A 17094-nucleotide genomic window follows, 5' to 3' on the forward strand; every position below is an offset into this window, starting at 1 on the left:
AATTTAATTTCAGTCCTAGTTCATCTCAGGGACCATGGATATTTGTTGAATGAATGAATAAACACAAGAAAGAAGGAATGGATGGACCTGAACTCTCTTCTTCTCTGAGATAGAAACCATCCACCACTGTTCCTTTGTTTACACTCAAGGAGAAAAACACCCATTCAGGCAACGTATCACTGGCCGAGCCTATGGAGTATTCCACAGAGGCCCACAAGAGCCATGTTGATTGCTTCACAGGTGGTTATGATCCATTTTCTACAAGGGAGAGGCAAAAGGAGGTCCAAACATGTGATTTCATCAGAATAATGAACTCTGTATGGAAAACTCTCCCACCATTTCTGAACCAGAGCTGAGCTGAAACTTGAAAATTGCCTAGAGAACTGAGAAATTAAGTGACTTGACAAGGGTCTTGATCAGAGGCAAGTCTTCTTCCCTGGTCTGCCTGTCTCCCCCACCCCTTCCATCTATTATGATGTGCTGTGTTTTTTTTTTAATTTCTTGTAATAAAACTTTAGACTACTCAAGGAAACCAGAGAATTCATGCTACACATATAGTAGGTGCAATAACAAGTTGTAGAAGATTTTGGAGAACCAAGGAAATTAAAACTATAGTTATTTGCTTTGAAATCAAGTCTAGTCCCACTGCATCCTGGGCCATCCTCACTCATCCTGATCCATATCTGGCCAGTGAACCTAGATGGCTCTGGAGGAGAAAGTGAGGCTGGTGACTTTGCACAGCCCTCCCTCACCTAAATCCAATTCACTTGCAAGTTGTGGCATCACCTCCCTGATGTCATGGTCTGCTTTGAGAACAAAGGACAAACAACGACTATGCTTATAAGCACATCCTATGACTGTGTATGACTACACAGTCACTGTGCTGAGTCCAATGAAAGATAAAGGGGGGCTGGGACACAAGAGTAAGAGCTAGGGGTAGGACCAATGAGCAGTGGTTGCAGAGAGGAAGATTGCTTCTTGATGTGAAGAAAAATTTGCTAAAAGTTAGAGCTGTCCAAAAGTTGAGTGGGCTGCCCCAGGAAGGAATGGCTTCTTCCTTGTTAGAGACCTGCAAACAGAGAGGATTCTTGGATGTTATTAGTTGAGATACTGACCAGATCTGAGAGACTGTGATTATAAACTTCAGTCCTAGCGATCCATCCTTTAATATTAATTGTGCTATCCTAGCCATGCTTCTATATTACCTGAAGAACTGCCAAGAGGACAAGGGAGTAGCTGGGTTTACAATGAAACATATCAAGACAAGTAACTGAGAAACGCCAAGTGAAATGAACACCGTATCTTTCCCACTTTTTTTTCCAGCTATTTCGGCATGGAGACCGGAGTCCTATTGAAACATTTCCCAATGATCCCCATCAAGAATCTGCTTGGCCTCAGGGATTTGGACAACTTAGCCGGGTCAGTTAGCTTTTCAGATAAGTATAATCAATGAAGTGCAAGAAGAAATGTTCACTAATTGTTCTAATTTACTTTTTTCCCTGATGGGTATATTAAAATTGGAAGATTGTATATCAGCAAAATAAGTCATTTATTAGAGATTTTTAAAAACATATACAAAATAGCATAGTAATCCCCATGACCAGTTATTAGATTCAAAAGAATTAAATACTACTCTTCTAATTTATGAGATGAATCAATTGGGCTGGAAATACATGATCTTATACTCAGTACTAACATCCTATAGTGCAAAGAACACTAGCTGTGGAATCAAAGGATATGGTTTCAAATCCTAATTCTAATGCTTACTGTCTGTGTGATCTTGGGCAAATCATTTACCTACCTTGAGCCTCAATTTCCTCAACTGTCAAATGAGGGAATTGAGCTCATTGGCCTGAGGTCCTTGTCAGCCCCAGATCTATGATCTTGTGATGCTACTTACCTTCTCTAAGCTTCAGTTTCCTTATCTGTAAAATGAGGGGATCGAACTCAGGGTTTTCCAGCTCTCAATTTATGACCTTGTGATGTAGCTAAGATTATCTGAGCCTCAACTTCTTGATCTTTAATATGAGAATAATACCTGTGGTACCTTTCTCATGGGGCTTCTGGAATGAGATAATTTAAGGAAGGGACTTTAAAATGCTATATAAATAAATGTTACTTGTTGCCATTAGTATTATCTCTTATGTGGTTCATTCTTCTATCCTATAGCATGTCTTCCTTTTAATTTGAATCAGGTTAGAAAATGTCATCTTCACTTGTTAGTACACGTTTCTCCCCAGAGACTCCATGTTTCTGACCCCCCTTGTTAGAATAACCCCCTGGATAGAATGAGAGGGGAACATTCCTGTGAGTTACTCTGAAGTGGTCTAAGGTCCTCAAGTTCATTTCCCAGCCCTGGACTGTGTACCCTTATTCCAAATCTTTAAAAGAGAAGGGGTTGCCCAACCAGTTCTGCTGCTTGAAATAAAAAGCCAGCATGATCAAAAGCAGCTGCCGTGGAGTGGCTTAATAACAACTAACATTTATCTCGATTACTTCAAGGGTTACTGACTGCTTCTTTCAAAGCAAGTCCATGAGTAGTTGGTAGGGCCAACAGTATGACCCCCATTTTATAGATGAGGAAATAGGCTTAGAGAGTTTAGGTGACTTGGCTGCATTCTTGGGTCACACAGTAAGTAACTACCACAGCCTGGATTTGAACTGAGCTCTCCCAACTCCAGATCCACTACTGATTAGAAAGTAGCTTAGAGTTCCTGCTTCCCCCAGCTTTACCAAGTCATCAGGTGATCCTACCATAAATACATGTACAGGAGCACACACTTCCCTTTTCTCTAACTCCCAGTGATAGAGCAGTTTAATTACCAATCTCTCATGTCAGGGAGCTGGCAGGTGAGGGTAGGGGTAGAGACGTATAACAATATACAGGACAATATCTCCTCTGGTTCTATGCCTGTCTTGGATAACTACCAGGACCACCTGGCCCTCAATGCAGTCCTTCTCGGCTTTAAAATCAATTTGTGATGCTTTATTTACATATCATCCAACTTCCTCTCGCATCATTCTGTACCAAGGAATGGTGCAGATGAAATAAACCAAACTAGCCAATTCTGACCGACGTCCTGGCATGTGTAAGGGGCTCTTGTAGGTACCAGCGGAAGTCCCATGAGAGGCTTTACACATCTGTGTGATCTTGACTCCTCACTTATACAGTCTGTTTCCAAGTCTGTCCTTCTGTCTTCTTAGTATCTCCATTCACACCGCCACCCCCAGGCCAGGCCCTCATTATCTCAACCCTAGGCTACTGCGACAGCCTGTTGGTTGGTTTCCCTGCCTCCAGTGTCTCCTCATTCAATCCATCCTTCCTTCAGCTGCCAAAGAGATTTTCCTAAAGGGCAAGTCTGACCATGTCACCCGTCACCCTACTCTATAAATTGGAGTGGCTCCCTATCACCTTCAGAATCAAATGTAAAATTCTCTTTTGGCATTATAAAGCTCTTCAAATCCTAGTCTCCTCCTACTTTTCTAGGCTTTTTCTACCTTCCTCCCCTCCACTTTAGTCCCCTAGCAACTCTGGCCTAGGTGCTATTCCTCTAGCAAAGTGCTCCATCTCATGACTCTATGCCTTTCAAATGTCTGGAATGTTCTTCCCCATCACCCCTACCTCCTGGTTTCCCTGGCTGCCTTCAAGATGCAGCTTCATTGCCACCTTCTACAGGAAGCTTTGCCAATGAATCCTACTGCTAGTACCTTTCCTCTGGGATTTCCCCCCATTTATGCTTCATACAGTATGAATATTCAATTTTTTCCATGTTGTCTCCCTCATTAAAATGGGAGTTCCTTGAGGACTTTTCTTGTATCCCCAGTGCTTAACGCAGTATTTGGCACATAGTATGTACTTAATAAATGCTTGTTGAATGACTGACTCAGAGTCACAGCTCAAGTTTCTTTGCTCATTGTCACTGAAGTCTGTGGTACTGGACTGCACCAGAACTGCCGCCATTTATAAAGAGCTGGATGATGCATCCTGACCATTCACCTTGATCTTTGTTTTTGTGTTCCCACAGCTTGGGATGGAGCAGCACTATGAGCTTGGTTCATATCTAAAGAAAAGATACTCTAATTTCTTGAATTCTACTTACCACCGGAATAAGGCAAGTGGAACAACTAGAGGGAGGGGAGAAGGAAGAATTCCACTGTCCAAGATAAAAATTGAGTTAAACATTACTTATGGAAAAGTGCTCATCTTCTTTTTGTTGATGTTTTAGTCATTTCATTTGTGTCTAGCTCTCTGTGACTCCATTTGGGGTTTTCTTGGCATAGATCCTGGAGTGGTTTGCCATTTCCTTCTCCAGCTCATTTTACAGATGAGGAAACTGAGGTAATCTTCAGGAAGATGAATCTTCCTGATTCTAAGCCCAGTGTTCTATCTGCTGTGCCACCTCTCTTCCTTTACAGGAGATCAAATGCAAATTACAGGACCTATTATTTATATTGCTAAAAGTACTATTTTTAGAGTCATTTGCCTTTTTTCGGCACTGAGCTACTCTATTCAATGGTGACAGTATGTCAGTAATGACTATAAAGTCACTCTTTACTCAATAAGATTATTCAAGAAAAAATGTATCTGTAAACTACATTTTTTTAAAAATGAATCATACTTTAAAGTCCTTAAAAGTAAGGACTGTTGGAGAGGATTCTGGGAAGATGGTGGAGTAGGTCAGAAAATTCCAACCTCTCCAGATTTCCCCTACAAACAAGACAAAATAGTGCCTCAGGGCCAACATTAGAGCTGGTAAAAGTAAACAAGAGTTGGGGAGAACAGTAACCAGAAAAGGTTTGTTCCCTGTAAAGTGTAAACACCTCCAGGCTAGTTCTGATAAAACAGCAAGTGGAGATGCCTGGGGCTAGCTGAGTTGGGAGATAGCCTTGATCCCAGCCACAGGAATTTTCACCTCCTGGACAGGGTGGGGAGTCAGGTATCTGAGCAGGGAAAGATTGAGGGAACCTCTGCTGATAAGGGATGCCAGGCCCAGCTGTGCTACCTGAGACTCAGCCCTGGGTGAGAAGGCACTAGCAGTGCAGAAGCAGTGGGGCAGGGACACACTGGCTGTGGACATTTACAGAAGAGCAGAATTCTTGGTTTCAGTTCAGGCCAGAGGGGAGAACTTAAGGAGGACCTGAGGCCAGAGGCACCATCTCCTATACCTCAGGACTATAGGTGATTACAAGTTGCTATAAATAAAAATGAATAAATAAATAAGCAGGCAAAGGAGAAAAAACCCAACCATAAAAAGCTACCAGGGGAATAGAGAAGACTGGGGTTCATCTTCAGAGGAGGATAGTGAAGCAAAAAAAACCTCTCCTACGCCAAAGAGTAATATCAAATGGTCACCTGCCCAAAAAGAATTCCTAAGAAGAACTTTAAAAATAAAATTGGAGAGACTGAGGGGGGAAAAAAAACAGTCCAAGTAAAACAAGATTATAAAAAGAAAGTTAACCAACTAGAAAAGGAATCCAGAATTCTAAGGAAGAAAACAACTCCTTGAAAATTAGAATTGGGCAAGGGGAAGCCAGTGAAGTTATAAGAGACCAAGAAATAATAAAACAAAATATAAAGAATGAAAAATAGAAGAGAATGTGAAACATCTACTAAAAAAATACTGATCTGGAGAATAGATCAAGAAGAAAAAACAGGGGGCAGCTAGGTGGCGCAGTGGATAGAGCACCAGCCCTGAAGTCAGGAGGACCTGAATTCAAATCCGGCCTCAGACCAAACACTTGACACTTACTAGCTGTGCGACCCTGGGCAAGTCACTTAACCCCAATTGCCTAAAAGCCAAAAAATTTTTTTTAAAAAAATTTAAAAAAAAAAAGAAGAAGAAACATAAGAATGACTGGACTACCTGAAAGCTACAATCAAAAAAAGAATATTGATGCAATAACAAAAGAAATAATTAAAGAAAATTGTCCTGAAAAATTAGAACAAGAGGAGAAAGTAGAAATAGAAAAAATACACTGATTATCACCTGAAAGAGATCTTACAAGGAAAACCTACAGGAATATCATCGCTAAATTCCAAAACCCCCAAGTCAAGGAGAAAATGTTATGAAAAACAAGGCAAAAAACAATTCAAATATGGTAGATACACACAAGACCTAGCAGCGATGATACTGAAAGACCACAGATCTTGGAACATTATATATTGAAGAGCAAAAGAACTGAGGTTCTGGCTGAAAATAACATACCCAGCAAGGCTAAGCATAATACTGAATAGAAAAAAATGGACATTCAATGAACTGCCACTTTCAGAATTTTATTGCAAAAAGACCTAAAAATTTGACATGCAAGATTCAAGAGAAATATAAGGTAAACATCTAAGACTAATTACAAGGGACTCAATAAGACAGACTGTTTACTTTTTATACGAGGAAATGTAAACTGTATGTCTAAGATTGTAATTAGTAATTGGGTGGTTCAAAAGAAAGATTAGGGTACAGCTGAGTATGATATGATTCTAAAAAGTAAAACCATTACGAAGAGGTAAAAAGAGTAATTATACAAATGAGGTGCGAGGAAGAACTGACAGAGAGGAATTAGATGGGGGAGAAGGGCTTGACCCTACTCACATCAGGAATAGCTTAAAGAAAGAACTATATATAAATATATATATATATATATATATATATATATATATAGAGAGAGAGAGAGAGAGAGAGAGAGAGAGAGAGAGAGAGAGAGAGAGGTATATATAGAGAGTATATGTATATGTAAATATGTGTGTGTTTATATAGTATATGTATATATATATATGTATACATATATATATATATATATATACAAATTCTTCTAAATTTAGAAAGAAATAAAAGGTAAGGGGAGGGATTTTTAGAGGGAAGCCTGTCATATTAGATATGGGTTAAAGAGAGAACAATGTATACATTTAGAAGAGAATATAAGTCTTCTACATTTATAAAGAAATAAGAGGGTGAGGGAATAGGATAAGAGGGGGGTATAGAATGGTGTCTGGATTAATGGGAATGTAATAAAGAGGGAACAACATAAAATAAAGATCAGGAGTATAATTTATTAGGAGAAAAAAAGCAGGAGTAGTAAACATGATTTCAGACAAAATTCAAGCTAAAATAGATTTGATCAAAAGAAAAAAAATAGGGAAACTACCCTATATGCCATCCATATTAATCAATATTGTTTTAGACTATTTAAAATAACTAGACAGTATAAGGTTGGAATATTGCTATGGTGTAAGAAATGATGAGTTGGTAGATTTCTTAAAAGTGGAAAGACTTGAATTTATGAAGGAAAATGTTATCTACCTTCAGAGAAACAGAACACAAACAAGTGTAGAATGGTCTTACATAGATGCACATGAATATATGTGTGTGTGTGTGTGTGTGTGTGTGTGTGTGTGTGTGTGTAATTATAGATATCTATGTATAAGTATGTGTACATAAGTGTATGTCTATATGTATGTCTAAATGTGTGTATATGTATGTATATAAATATATATCCATGCTTAATTAAAAAAAGAACAAAGTAAAAAGTACACAGCAGAGGACAAAATTAAACCTACAAGGAAGTAAAGATGTTCAGCTCTGAACGCAATGTATAGTATTTATTATGTAGGCTTTCTTGAAATGGAAATTTTTTTGCTTTATATTTTGAGTCCTCTCATGTTCTGCTGTGCACATAGCAATTTTTTCCTTTTCTTATTTTGTATTTAAGTTTTAGTATTTGTTTCTGTTTTCTTTTCTTATTTTATATTTAAGTTTAAAATAAAAAATTTACCAAAAAAAAAGTAAGGATTTTTCCTTTACTGTCTTTGTATCCCTAGTGCCTGGCACATAGTAGGTGCTTCATGACTACGTGTTGACTGATTAACTTCCTCAGTGGAAAGAGTTCCCTCCACTGCTGAAATCAGAGTCAGGATCAAAAATTCATTCAGTCATCAAACACTGATTATGGGTTTGCTGTGTGTCTGTCAGGCACTGTGCCAAGCCCTGTGAATACAAAGAATGGGGAGTGTGCATTCTAACAGAGAGATGACATGTAAATAACACCAGGTACACACAAAACAGAGACAGAACAGATAAGAGGTCACGTCAATGGGACATGAAGGGCTGGACGGGCCCCCAGAAAGGCCTCATGCAGCAGATGAGACTTGAGCTAAGTCTTGAAGGGAGTCAGGGAAGCCAACGAGTAAAGGGAGAGCCAGAACATCCCAATCACTTGGGTCAGCCAGGGCTATGCCCAGAAGATAGGACAAGGGAAGGTCACATTCAGGAACTTAAAAGAGACCTTTTGAGCTGCAGTGTAGAGAGGATGGAGAAGAATGAAGTGTGAGGAGACTAGAAAGAAAGAGGGAAAAAACTAATTAAAACTTGTGGGAAGGGTCTTTTGTAATGCAATAATCAACCCTTAATTTATCTACAAATTCACATTTTTATAAATAAGACTCATAAAGTGAGGCACACTTGTACTACTGCTTCTTTTCATAGAAGAGCAAAATGAGTCCAATAACTGAGGATGTCCTACCCTTGCATAAGCTTCCTGTGTGGGCATGTAGGGCCTTTCTCCTAGGCCCTGTTAGTTCCTTAGAAAACCCACAGTTCCCATAAATTGGTCTCTGCTTTGTTCTTTCTTGCATACTACATGTCCTAAGGAGACGTGGGAAAAGACCTCATAGTGATGGCTGGTTCTAATGACAGGGATTTTGGTTTTGGTTTGTTTATTTTCTCTTTTAGGTTTATGTCCGAAGCACAGATGTTGACCGGACTCTAATGAGTGCCATGACAAATCTTGCTGCCCTGTTTCCACCAGAAGGCTCTAGTATTTGGAACCCCAAAATCCTCTGGCAGCCGATTCCAGTTCATACAGTACCAATTTCTCAAGATCAGGTCAGTATGATGGCAGAGCTAGAGGTATCTCTCAGCTGGAGATTACAGAGAAATCTGAAGGAGCCAGAATATACAATTCATTAATTTCAAGTCACTTTAAAAGTGCAGAAAAAAATTGAACCAGTGCTTACTGTGTTCAGAGCTGAAGAAGAAACAAATTTTACATAAGCCATAATCCCTGCCTTCAAGAAGTTTATAGTCTAGGATATACAGAATAATATCTGATAAGGGCTAGATCAGACAGTATATACAAAGTGGTATGTAAGCTCAGAGGAGAGAAAGCTTTTGACTTGCAGGGAGAATCAGTGAAGGCTTCATGATGAAGAGTTAGCAATAGCTGGCTTCCAAGGCTGAATAGCAATTCAATAGGTGAAGGAGGGTAAGAGGACATGCCAAGTAAAGGAATGGAGGTTGGAAAGGGCACATCGTGTGCAGGGCTCAGCAAGCAGTGTATCAGAGAACACAAAGTACATGATAGAGAGGTGGTGTTGTTTGGTTGTGTTTGACTCTTCGTGACCCAATCTGGGGTTTTCTTGGCAAAGATACTGGAATGGTTTGCCACTTTACAGATGAGGAAACTGAAGCAAACAGGGTTAAGTGACTTGCCCAGGATCAAACGACTAGTAAGTGTCTGAGGTCGGATTTGAACTCAGGAAGATGAGTCTTCCTGACTCCAGACCCAGCACTCTATGCACTATGATGCCCCCTAGCTGCTCACATGATATGGAGTAGTATGAGATAAGCAGAGTAAATGTTACCAGGTATGTCCGTTCAGGAGCTCCTCCTCCCTCTACTTTCTCCTGCACAAAATATGAAATTTCTGGCATGAGGTCAACTCTTGGGCATGAGGTGGATTTCCTCTGTTCTTAGTACCTGTTGCTCTACTAACACCACATCGATTATGAAGTTCATGACTAGAAGGTGTAACCTGAACTTCATCCTTGTGCTTGGCGTTTAAAAAAGCGGCCATGCGCACCTTGCAGGGCTGGAGAGGTAGGAAGTGGAAAAGGCTGGACAGTGCAGAGAAGGGAGCTGCACACAGACACGGACTCCCCCCTCGGGAATCATTCAACCCCAAGCAGGACAGCCGCTGGAGGCAGCAGTAGAATGGAGAAGAGTCCTTGGGCCAAATGGGAGCAGCAGGTTCCCAACTCAACAGCAGTATATTGACAGCAACAAAATGAAAGTATCTTCTGAACCAGCTAAAGAAGTTCCTGGACCAGACAGAGGAATTCCTGGACATGCCAAAGATCTAGTTCAAACCAAGAGTGGAAAAAAAAGCTGAAACCAAGGAGTGACAAAGCCAAGAGCCATAAGTAGGAAAGGCAAGCCTGGAGGGGACCTTGCCATCACTGGTACTGTGAGTAATGTGGATTGTGAAGGTCCAGAGTAGGGATGTGATTCTCTGATGACCCTAGTGGGTCATACTGCAACTCTGGAGTGACCGTATAAGACCCTAGGAAAGGTGGGGCTCAATATGAGGATGGCTGACAACTTTCTGACAACCCCTAGTCCTAGCTCCTTGCAGGGCACCTCATTCAGGATAGCGCTATAAGCCTGGAGCCCTATATCGGTCCTTAGGGAAGGCATGAATTCATCAGAGAGGGAAGGAGAGATGTCCCTGATGTTTAATGGCTTATGTTTAAATCTCCTGCATTTTTTGTGGACTTAACTAAATCCTGACCTGTATTTAATGTCTTCTTAGCCTGAATGATTGCACTGGAATAAAGATCTCATTTCTTTTTATGTGGTCAGTTAGACATAAGAGAAATCCTGATGTTCCCACGAGAAACACTGGGTGAGAGCTAAAGAGATTTTTAGACAAAAATCCTCATGACTGAATCTAATCCATGGGAGCTAAGAGTCTTGGTAATGGCGCATGGGTTATATAAGTATGGAGAGCTGAATGCTACCAATTATTAAGGTTCTCAAAGTCCCGGCAAGGAAGTGCAAACTTTACTTAATGGCCAATAGGGAGTCATTGAAAGTCTCTGAGCAGAGGCATCATATCCCCAGATCTATGTAGGAATATGATTAGTCTGGCAGTGGTATAAAGGAAGGAAAGGAGAGGGAGCGAGTAAAGGTGGAAGTCATATTCAGAAGCTATTGTAATGGTCAAAGCAAGTGGTAATGAGGATCTTCATAGGCTTCTAGCATCGTGAATAAAAAAGAGATGATGGCTGTAAGAAGATCATATTATCCTAAAAGAAGGTGATAGTTCCACTGGACTCTATCCTAGTTTGACCACATGTACCGAGTTCTACACACCATCTTTTAAAAGAAGGACCTTGATGATGTGGAGAATGTCTTGAGGGGGATTAATTAGGGTGATAAAAGGAAGGGAAGGATTGAGGGTCTTTAGCACAGAGAAGACCAAACTCAGCCGGGTCACAATGAAGGGCTGTTATGTGGAAGAGGAATTGCTCTGAAGGGCAGAACGAGGAACAAAGGGAAGTATTTGCAAAGAGTTCTATTTAGGCTTACTATAAGAAAGGATTTCCTAGCAATCAGAACCAGCCCAAAGCAGAATGCACTGCATCAAGAAGCCATGGGTTCCTCCTCCTAGGTGCTCTTCAAGCAAAGGCTGGATGGCCACCTGTCACAGACACTATAGAGGGGATTCTTGCTCAGGGCCAGCTTGGACTTGATGGTTTCTGAGGAATCTTCCAACACTGGGCAGCTGTGATTCTGGGATACTACAGAAGTTTCATCAACAAAGCTTGGTAACTAACTTCATATGAGAGATGAAGAACAAAAATGAGTCAGAGCTAACACCTTGGAAACTGGGAAAATGGAAATAGCAACAAAAAGAAAATGGCCCCGTGTGACTTCTGATCTGTGGAAACTTCAAGGTTATCTTTTTATCTCAGCCTCTGGTCTGTCTCCGTTCAAACACACAGAGGATGTTTCAAAATATAAATTTCCAGATAATGCTAACCCTAGACAATACGAGGAAGCTGACAGATTTTGTTGGGGGCCAACTTATGCACCCTTTACTTGGCTTTTTCTTCCTCCCTCCTCGTCTTCTCTTCCATATTTTCCCTTTACCCCATGTTTACTAACTAACCTCCAGCTGCCCAAACCTTCTCTACTTTAGTCTAGCCTCTTCTGGTTATTCCATGCTTCAGAATGACTTCTCCCTTATTCCCTAATCTCCTATCAGAATTCCCATAGTTTCGAGTTTGAGGTTTTCAGGAAGAAAGCAATTGGGTTCAACTAATTCACCCTTTGTTGTGAATGGCTGTTATTCTCCTAGCCTTTCAAAGTGTATTTGCAGAGAGGCGGGAAGGAAGAGGACTGAAGCTCTAAATGTTAGAATTTCAGGAACTATGGGAAGAGATTGTGTGGGTTGAGTGCTCTTGTTTTAATACTATCAGATAAAGCAGCCAATATGGGAGAGAAGCCTGAAGGACAGCTCAGGTCTCCACCAGAACTCCATAGAGACCTAAAAATGTCCAACCAAGTCCTGATTGGGAAATCCAAGGGAAAAAAAATCACCATAAGTTATTTTTCCAGTCTAGGTCATCATAGGGAGACAGGCAATGAAGTCTAGGGAACAGGGTCTAGCCAGGAGCACACCATGGAGAGACTTCCAGTGCTGGTTCTGAATGAGGGTCTGTCCACACTGTGTACCAGGACAAGAAGTCCAAAACCCACAAGGAGGTGCCTGACTTTGTTCAGTAAAGAGAACAGGGGCCAACTGGCAGCTGTTGCTAATTACCTCATTCCAGGTCACAGATTCAGACTGAGAAATTGAGGTGCCCCCAGGAATGGGGTAGAAAGGAGCAGCCATGAGCCCTTAGCTATGTACTAAACAATGACCAAGTCCAGAAGCATGCAGCTCTGACCCCAGGAGTGAAGCAGGGTCTGAGTTCCAGCCTCCATCCCAGTCTGAACAGGCCCTTTCAGGAACAGGCTGACCTAGAGGTCTCTCCCATCTGTGAAATGCTATGATTCTCTGATCCCAATGCAATGTTTTAGAATGCCCACACTTATGGAATCAGGTTATAGAAGTACAAACGAGACTGCAGATGAAGACTTCCATACGGAGAAACCTCAATACAGGAAATCTTCAACACAGGTGATAACAGAATCAACCAGAGTACACATGAGCTGTAAACTTTTAAACGCTTCTCTTTTGGTAGCCACCAAGCTGTTACGTTGTAGATGTAGTGAAGGGAAAGTACCTGTGTTATTAAGAGAATAGAAATCTTCAAATTTCCTCTGTCTCTATTAAGAAATATCCAATTCCAAAACCCGATGAGAGATGCATCCCCATGTTACTGCAGAACTGCCACACTGGAGAAAGGAATGTTTCATTCCTCTGAACTCATTGCAGCTCTGGCTTCAGCACGTGTGCAAGAAACAGACAGAAAATAACTGGGGGATGACAGACAGGACACAGATGCCATTAGCTGGGAAGCATCTAACAGTTACTCTCCACAAAGTGCTTTTCATCTATCATCATGGCTTCGTCATTCCACCATGATTAGTGGAGGAAGCATAAAGAGAAGAGGACCAACTAGTTGACCTCTTACAGTTCCTGATCATGGGCTCCTAGATCTAGCGCAGGAAGGGGGAGGGACCTCATAGGTCATCGGGACCACCCCCTGCATCTTACAGATGAGGAGGCCAAGGTCTAGTTGATGCTGAGTGACTTACCCAAAGCCAATGGGGGTAAATGTCCGAAGCAGGATTTGAACCCAGTTGAGTGCTCTTTCGACTCAGTGTATCGGTGTTGTTATTGCTCAGTCATTTTCAGTCACATCCAAGTCTCTGTGACCTCATTTGGGGTTCTCTTGGCACAAATACTTGAGTAGCATGCCATTTCCTTCTCCAGCTCATTTTATACATGAGGAATTGAGGCAAACAGGCTGAAGTGACTTGCCCAGGATCACACAGCTACTAAATGTCTGAGGTTGGGTTTGAACTCCAGAAGATGAGTGTTCCTGACTCCAAGTATGGCACTCTATGCACTGTGGTGCCACTACCTGTACCAGTACCAAGACTTAAAATGTTAACCTATGTGAAATATGGGAGTGGGAGAGACTGGTTATACACATAATCTATGTTGGAAATGAGAGGAAAGGGATAGAATGATTTATGTCACATTTCATTTGAAGAATTAGGACGTGACAAAGTATTTCATCACAGGCCTTCCGTTTCTTCCTGAGAAGAATGAAATATTGTCTGGCCTTATTCTCTCCTCATCTCCCTATTTAAGACTCTCAAATACATTGATCCCTTTTTTAAAAAAAAAATCTAATTTCAAAAGTTCAGTTCAATTGAAATTTAGGGTTTTTTCTTCATGTTGGTTTCCCAGCTGAAGTTTGAAACGTGACTATACTTTTCTAGTATTTCTATGTAATTTTATAGACTAGAAATGGAATTTGTTCTAGTATTTCTGCCTAATGGATTCTTTTTTGATTCCTGTTCTTTCAGTTGCTGTACCTTCCTAATATGAAATGCCCTCGACTTGAAAAGCTTCAGGAAGAAACTCTGATGTCAGAGGAATATCAAAACTTGGTGTCTCCATACAAGGTTAAAAAAAAAGAAGAGCTTGACTTTACTAGTCTATATGTTGTTATATAATGGGCTCAGGTTGGGGATAGGAAAGGGCCTTCCCCACCCCTTGGGTTTGACTGTGAGTATTTGGGACTGAAGACAACTTACAAGGTCAGAGTCACAATTTTCATTACTGACCAGCTAGCTTGATACCATGCCACAACCACGGTCTACACCCCCAAACCTAACCTGCTGTCTTCAAAATGGACCTACTTAGAGCAAACAAGTTGTTGTTGTTCAATTGTTTCAGTTGTGTCCGACTCTTTATGACCTTATTTGGAGTTTTCTTGGCAATGATACTGGAGTGGTTTGCAAAGGAGACAATTCCCTTAAAGCGCTTTCAAAACTTTAAGGTGATCTCAGAATGTCCATATGATGTTACTATTAAGGTATGCACATGATTCCATGTAAATATATCTCATCTAGAAAATACAATTCAAGACATAAGCCTTGCATTCTATAGTACATAAAGCAAAACTCATTATTATCTTTCTATCTTATTAATTCCATATCCTGTGTTCAGGTTGTGGGGAGAGTTTGGCAAGCTGACTACTTGGATAAAGATTCTGTATTCCAGTCACAAGATTATGTGATCACACTTATCCCAGCTTCTCTCCAAGTTATATCTGGAAACCTTACAAGAAGCAAAATACACACTCATGTTTTCCTCCTATTGCCACCATGCTACTTTTCCAGGTTTAGCTCAAGACTCTTTGTCATGAGCTGAGGCTCCCCCTACACACCCCGCTTCCTGAGCTCTCACTGTTGCTGCCCTCCTGCCTACGTTCACCATCCTCAGAATCTATAGTTGACTCTGCTCTCTTCCGACATGAGAACAGCCACAACTCTGTTCCCCTCCCTCAGTGTTAGAATGATCATTTTCTATAAGAAAAGTTGTACTCTTGGATAGTGAATCCAAACCACTTCCTTGTCCTTTGGGCAGTCCACAGTCTAGAATGATTTTCTCATTCTGAACTAAGGATAACCTGGAGTAGGTCCTCCCATATTATACAAATCCCCAACTACCTCTATCACTGCATCAAACCTGACAGTAATACAGGTCAAGGAGGGAAAGTCAGCCTTCTCCCAGATGCATGTTTGCCTTTATACTTAAAGTATTCCAGAAACAGCTGAAGAAACTGTATTGTCATTCACACAGGTAATTCCCAGTGTGTGAATTCCCTCCTCTATGACAGCAGAAAATTCCTAGCTGGTTGCCTGCAATGCTTCACAGTATAATGGAAAGATCATGGGACTTTGGGATTAAGTGAAGCTGATTCAAACCCTGGCTTAGCTACTCTGGAGACAGTGTTGCTTCATAGAGAGACCACTTGACCTAGAGTTAGAAAGACCTGCTCTGAATCCACTCTCATTCTTAATAACTGGGTGACTGGGCGAGTCACTTAACCTCCTTAGGCTTCAGTTTTCCTCATCTATAAAGTAGAGATAATAATAGCACGGTCCTCACAGGGAAGTTGTGAGGATCAAATGAGATTGTAAACATCTATAAAGACCTTCATAAACCTCAGAGTACTACATAAAGGATAGTTATTATTTTTGCTAACTAGCTATGCAACCCAGGCAAGTCACAACCTCTCTGGATCTGTTTTATTTACAAAATGAGGCAGTTGGACCAGAAGAGATCTATGATCCCTTACCCTTCTAAAGCTCACAGTCCCATGACATCATTAAATGACTTGACCCAAGATCAGATCGCTAATTAAAATCTGAGGCAGGATCTGAACCCAGGCCTTCCTAACTCCAAGATCACCATTCTGTCCCCCTACAGCAGGCTGCCCCTATACTTGCAATATTACAAAAATTGATCTTGTCTACAAAATTCTGTGGGTTCATCTTATTAAAGTTATCATAGTCAGTATCACCCAATGTACTTTCCTGGCAAATAACTAATTCACCATCATTTTTCTTTGTGTCAATTTGTATGTTTTTCAGGATTTTATAAATACTTTACCAAAGCTTTCAGGACTCCAAATCAAGGACCTTAATGGAATCTGGACTAAAATCTATGATCCTTTATTTTGTGAGGTACAAGTAAAAAAAAAAAGACTAACCTCCTACGATCTGATGCTTTGAAATATGCCTATGTAGACTTCTATAACATAGCCTCCAATTTTTTCCTTTCTAGATATATTCCTCTTATTTCCTTTAACAGTAGAACATAAATTAGGACTCCTTCTTTATTACTGAAAATCCTCCCATCTTTCCTTTTCTCTCTTGTTATTAATATTCTTACCTTTTAGAAAATTGCAGGCAAAATTGCTTTTTGTCCATCTTCTGCCATTTAGTGATTTTTCACTCACTCAGGAATTCTGGGCTCTTGGTATGTGTTTTAATTAAAAAAGAAATGCATTTCTACAGGACAAAAAAGTTACCTGAATTTTACAGATATATGGAAGCAAGAGAATGTAGGCCACATGTATCAGCATTGACTTATCAGCAAAGAGCCTCACCAAACATTTTCCTATGAAGGTCAAATACTCATTGTAATTCAACAAATTGTTACTGGTTTTTCAAGACGATATTTCCTTCACTTGGTGAGGAATTTCTGCCAGCCCTCTTGTGTGTCATTTCTGAGTCACCGTGTTCTACCTACTAAGTAGGAGAGGAGGATACAATGAGTTTCTGTTTTCCC

At 40.6% G+C, this 17094-nt stretch overlaps 1 protein-coding gene across 1 annotated transcript in view; it reads left to right on the forward strand.

Moving 5' to 3' along the window:
* Positions 1 to 17094, forward strand: part of ACP3 (acid phosphatase 3) — a 50780-nt gene that overhangs the window by 13858 nt on the left and 19828 nt on the right. The window contains exons 2-6 of the mRNA XM_020987281.2: positions 1324 to 1419; positions 4026 to 4112; positions 8724 to 8876; positions 14319 to 14417; positions 16395 to 16487. Of these exons, the coding sequence (XP_020842940.1) occupies positions 1324 to 1419; positions 4026 to 4112; positions 8724 to 8876; positions 14319 to 14417; positions 16395 to 16487 (528 nt within the window). The remainder of the gene's footprint in view (positions 1 to 1323; positions 1420 to 4025; positions 4113 to 8723; positions 8877 to 14318; positions 14418 to 16394; positions 16488 to 17094) is intronic.

Source organism: Phascolarctos cinereus, unplaced genomic scaffold (assembly GCF_003287225.1).
Source record: "Phascolarctos cinereus isolate Bilbo 61053 unplaced genomic scaffold, phaCin_HiC Scaffold_1;HRSCAF=81, whole genome shotgun sequence".
NCBI classification, from domain to species: domain Eukaryota; kingdom Metazoa; phylum Chordata; class Mammalia; order Diprotodontia; family Phascolarctidae; genus Phascolarctos; species Phascolarctos cinereus.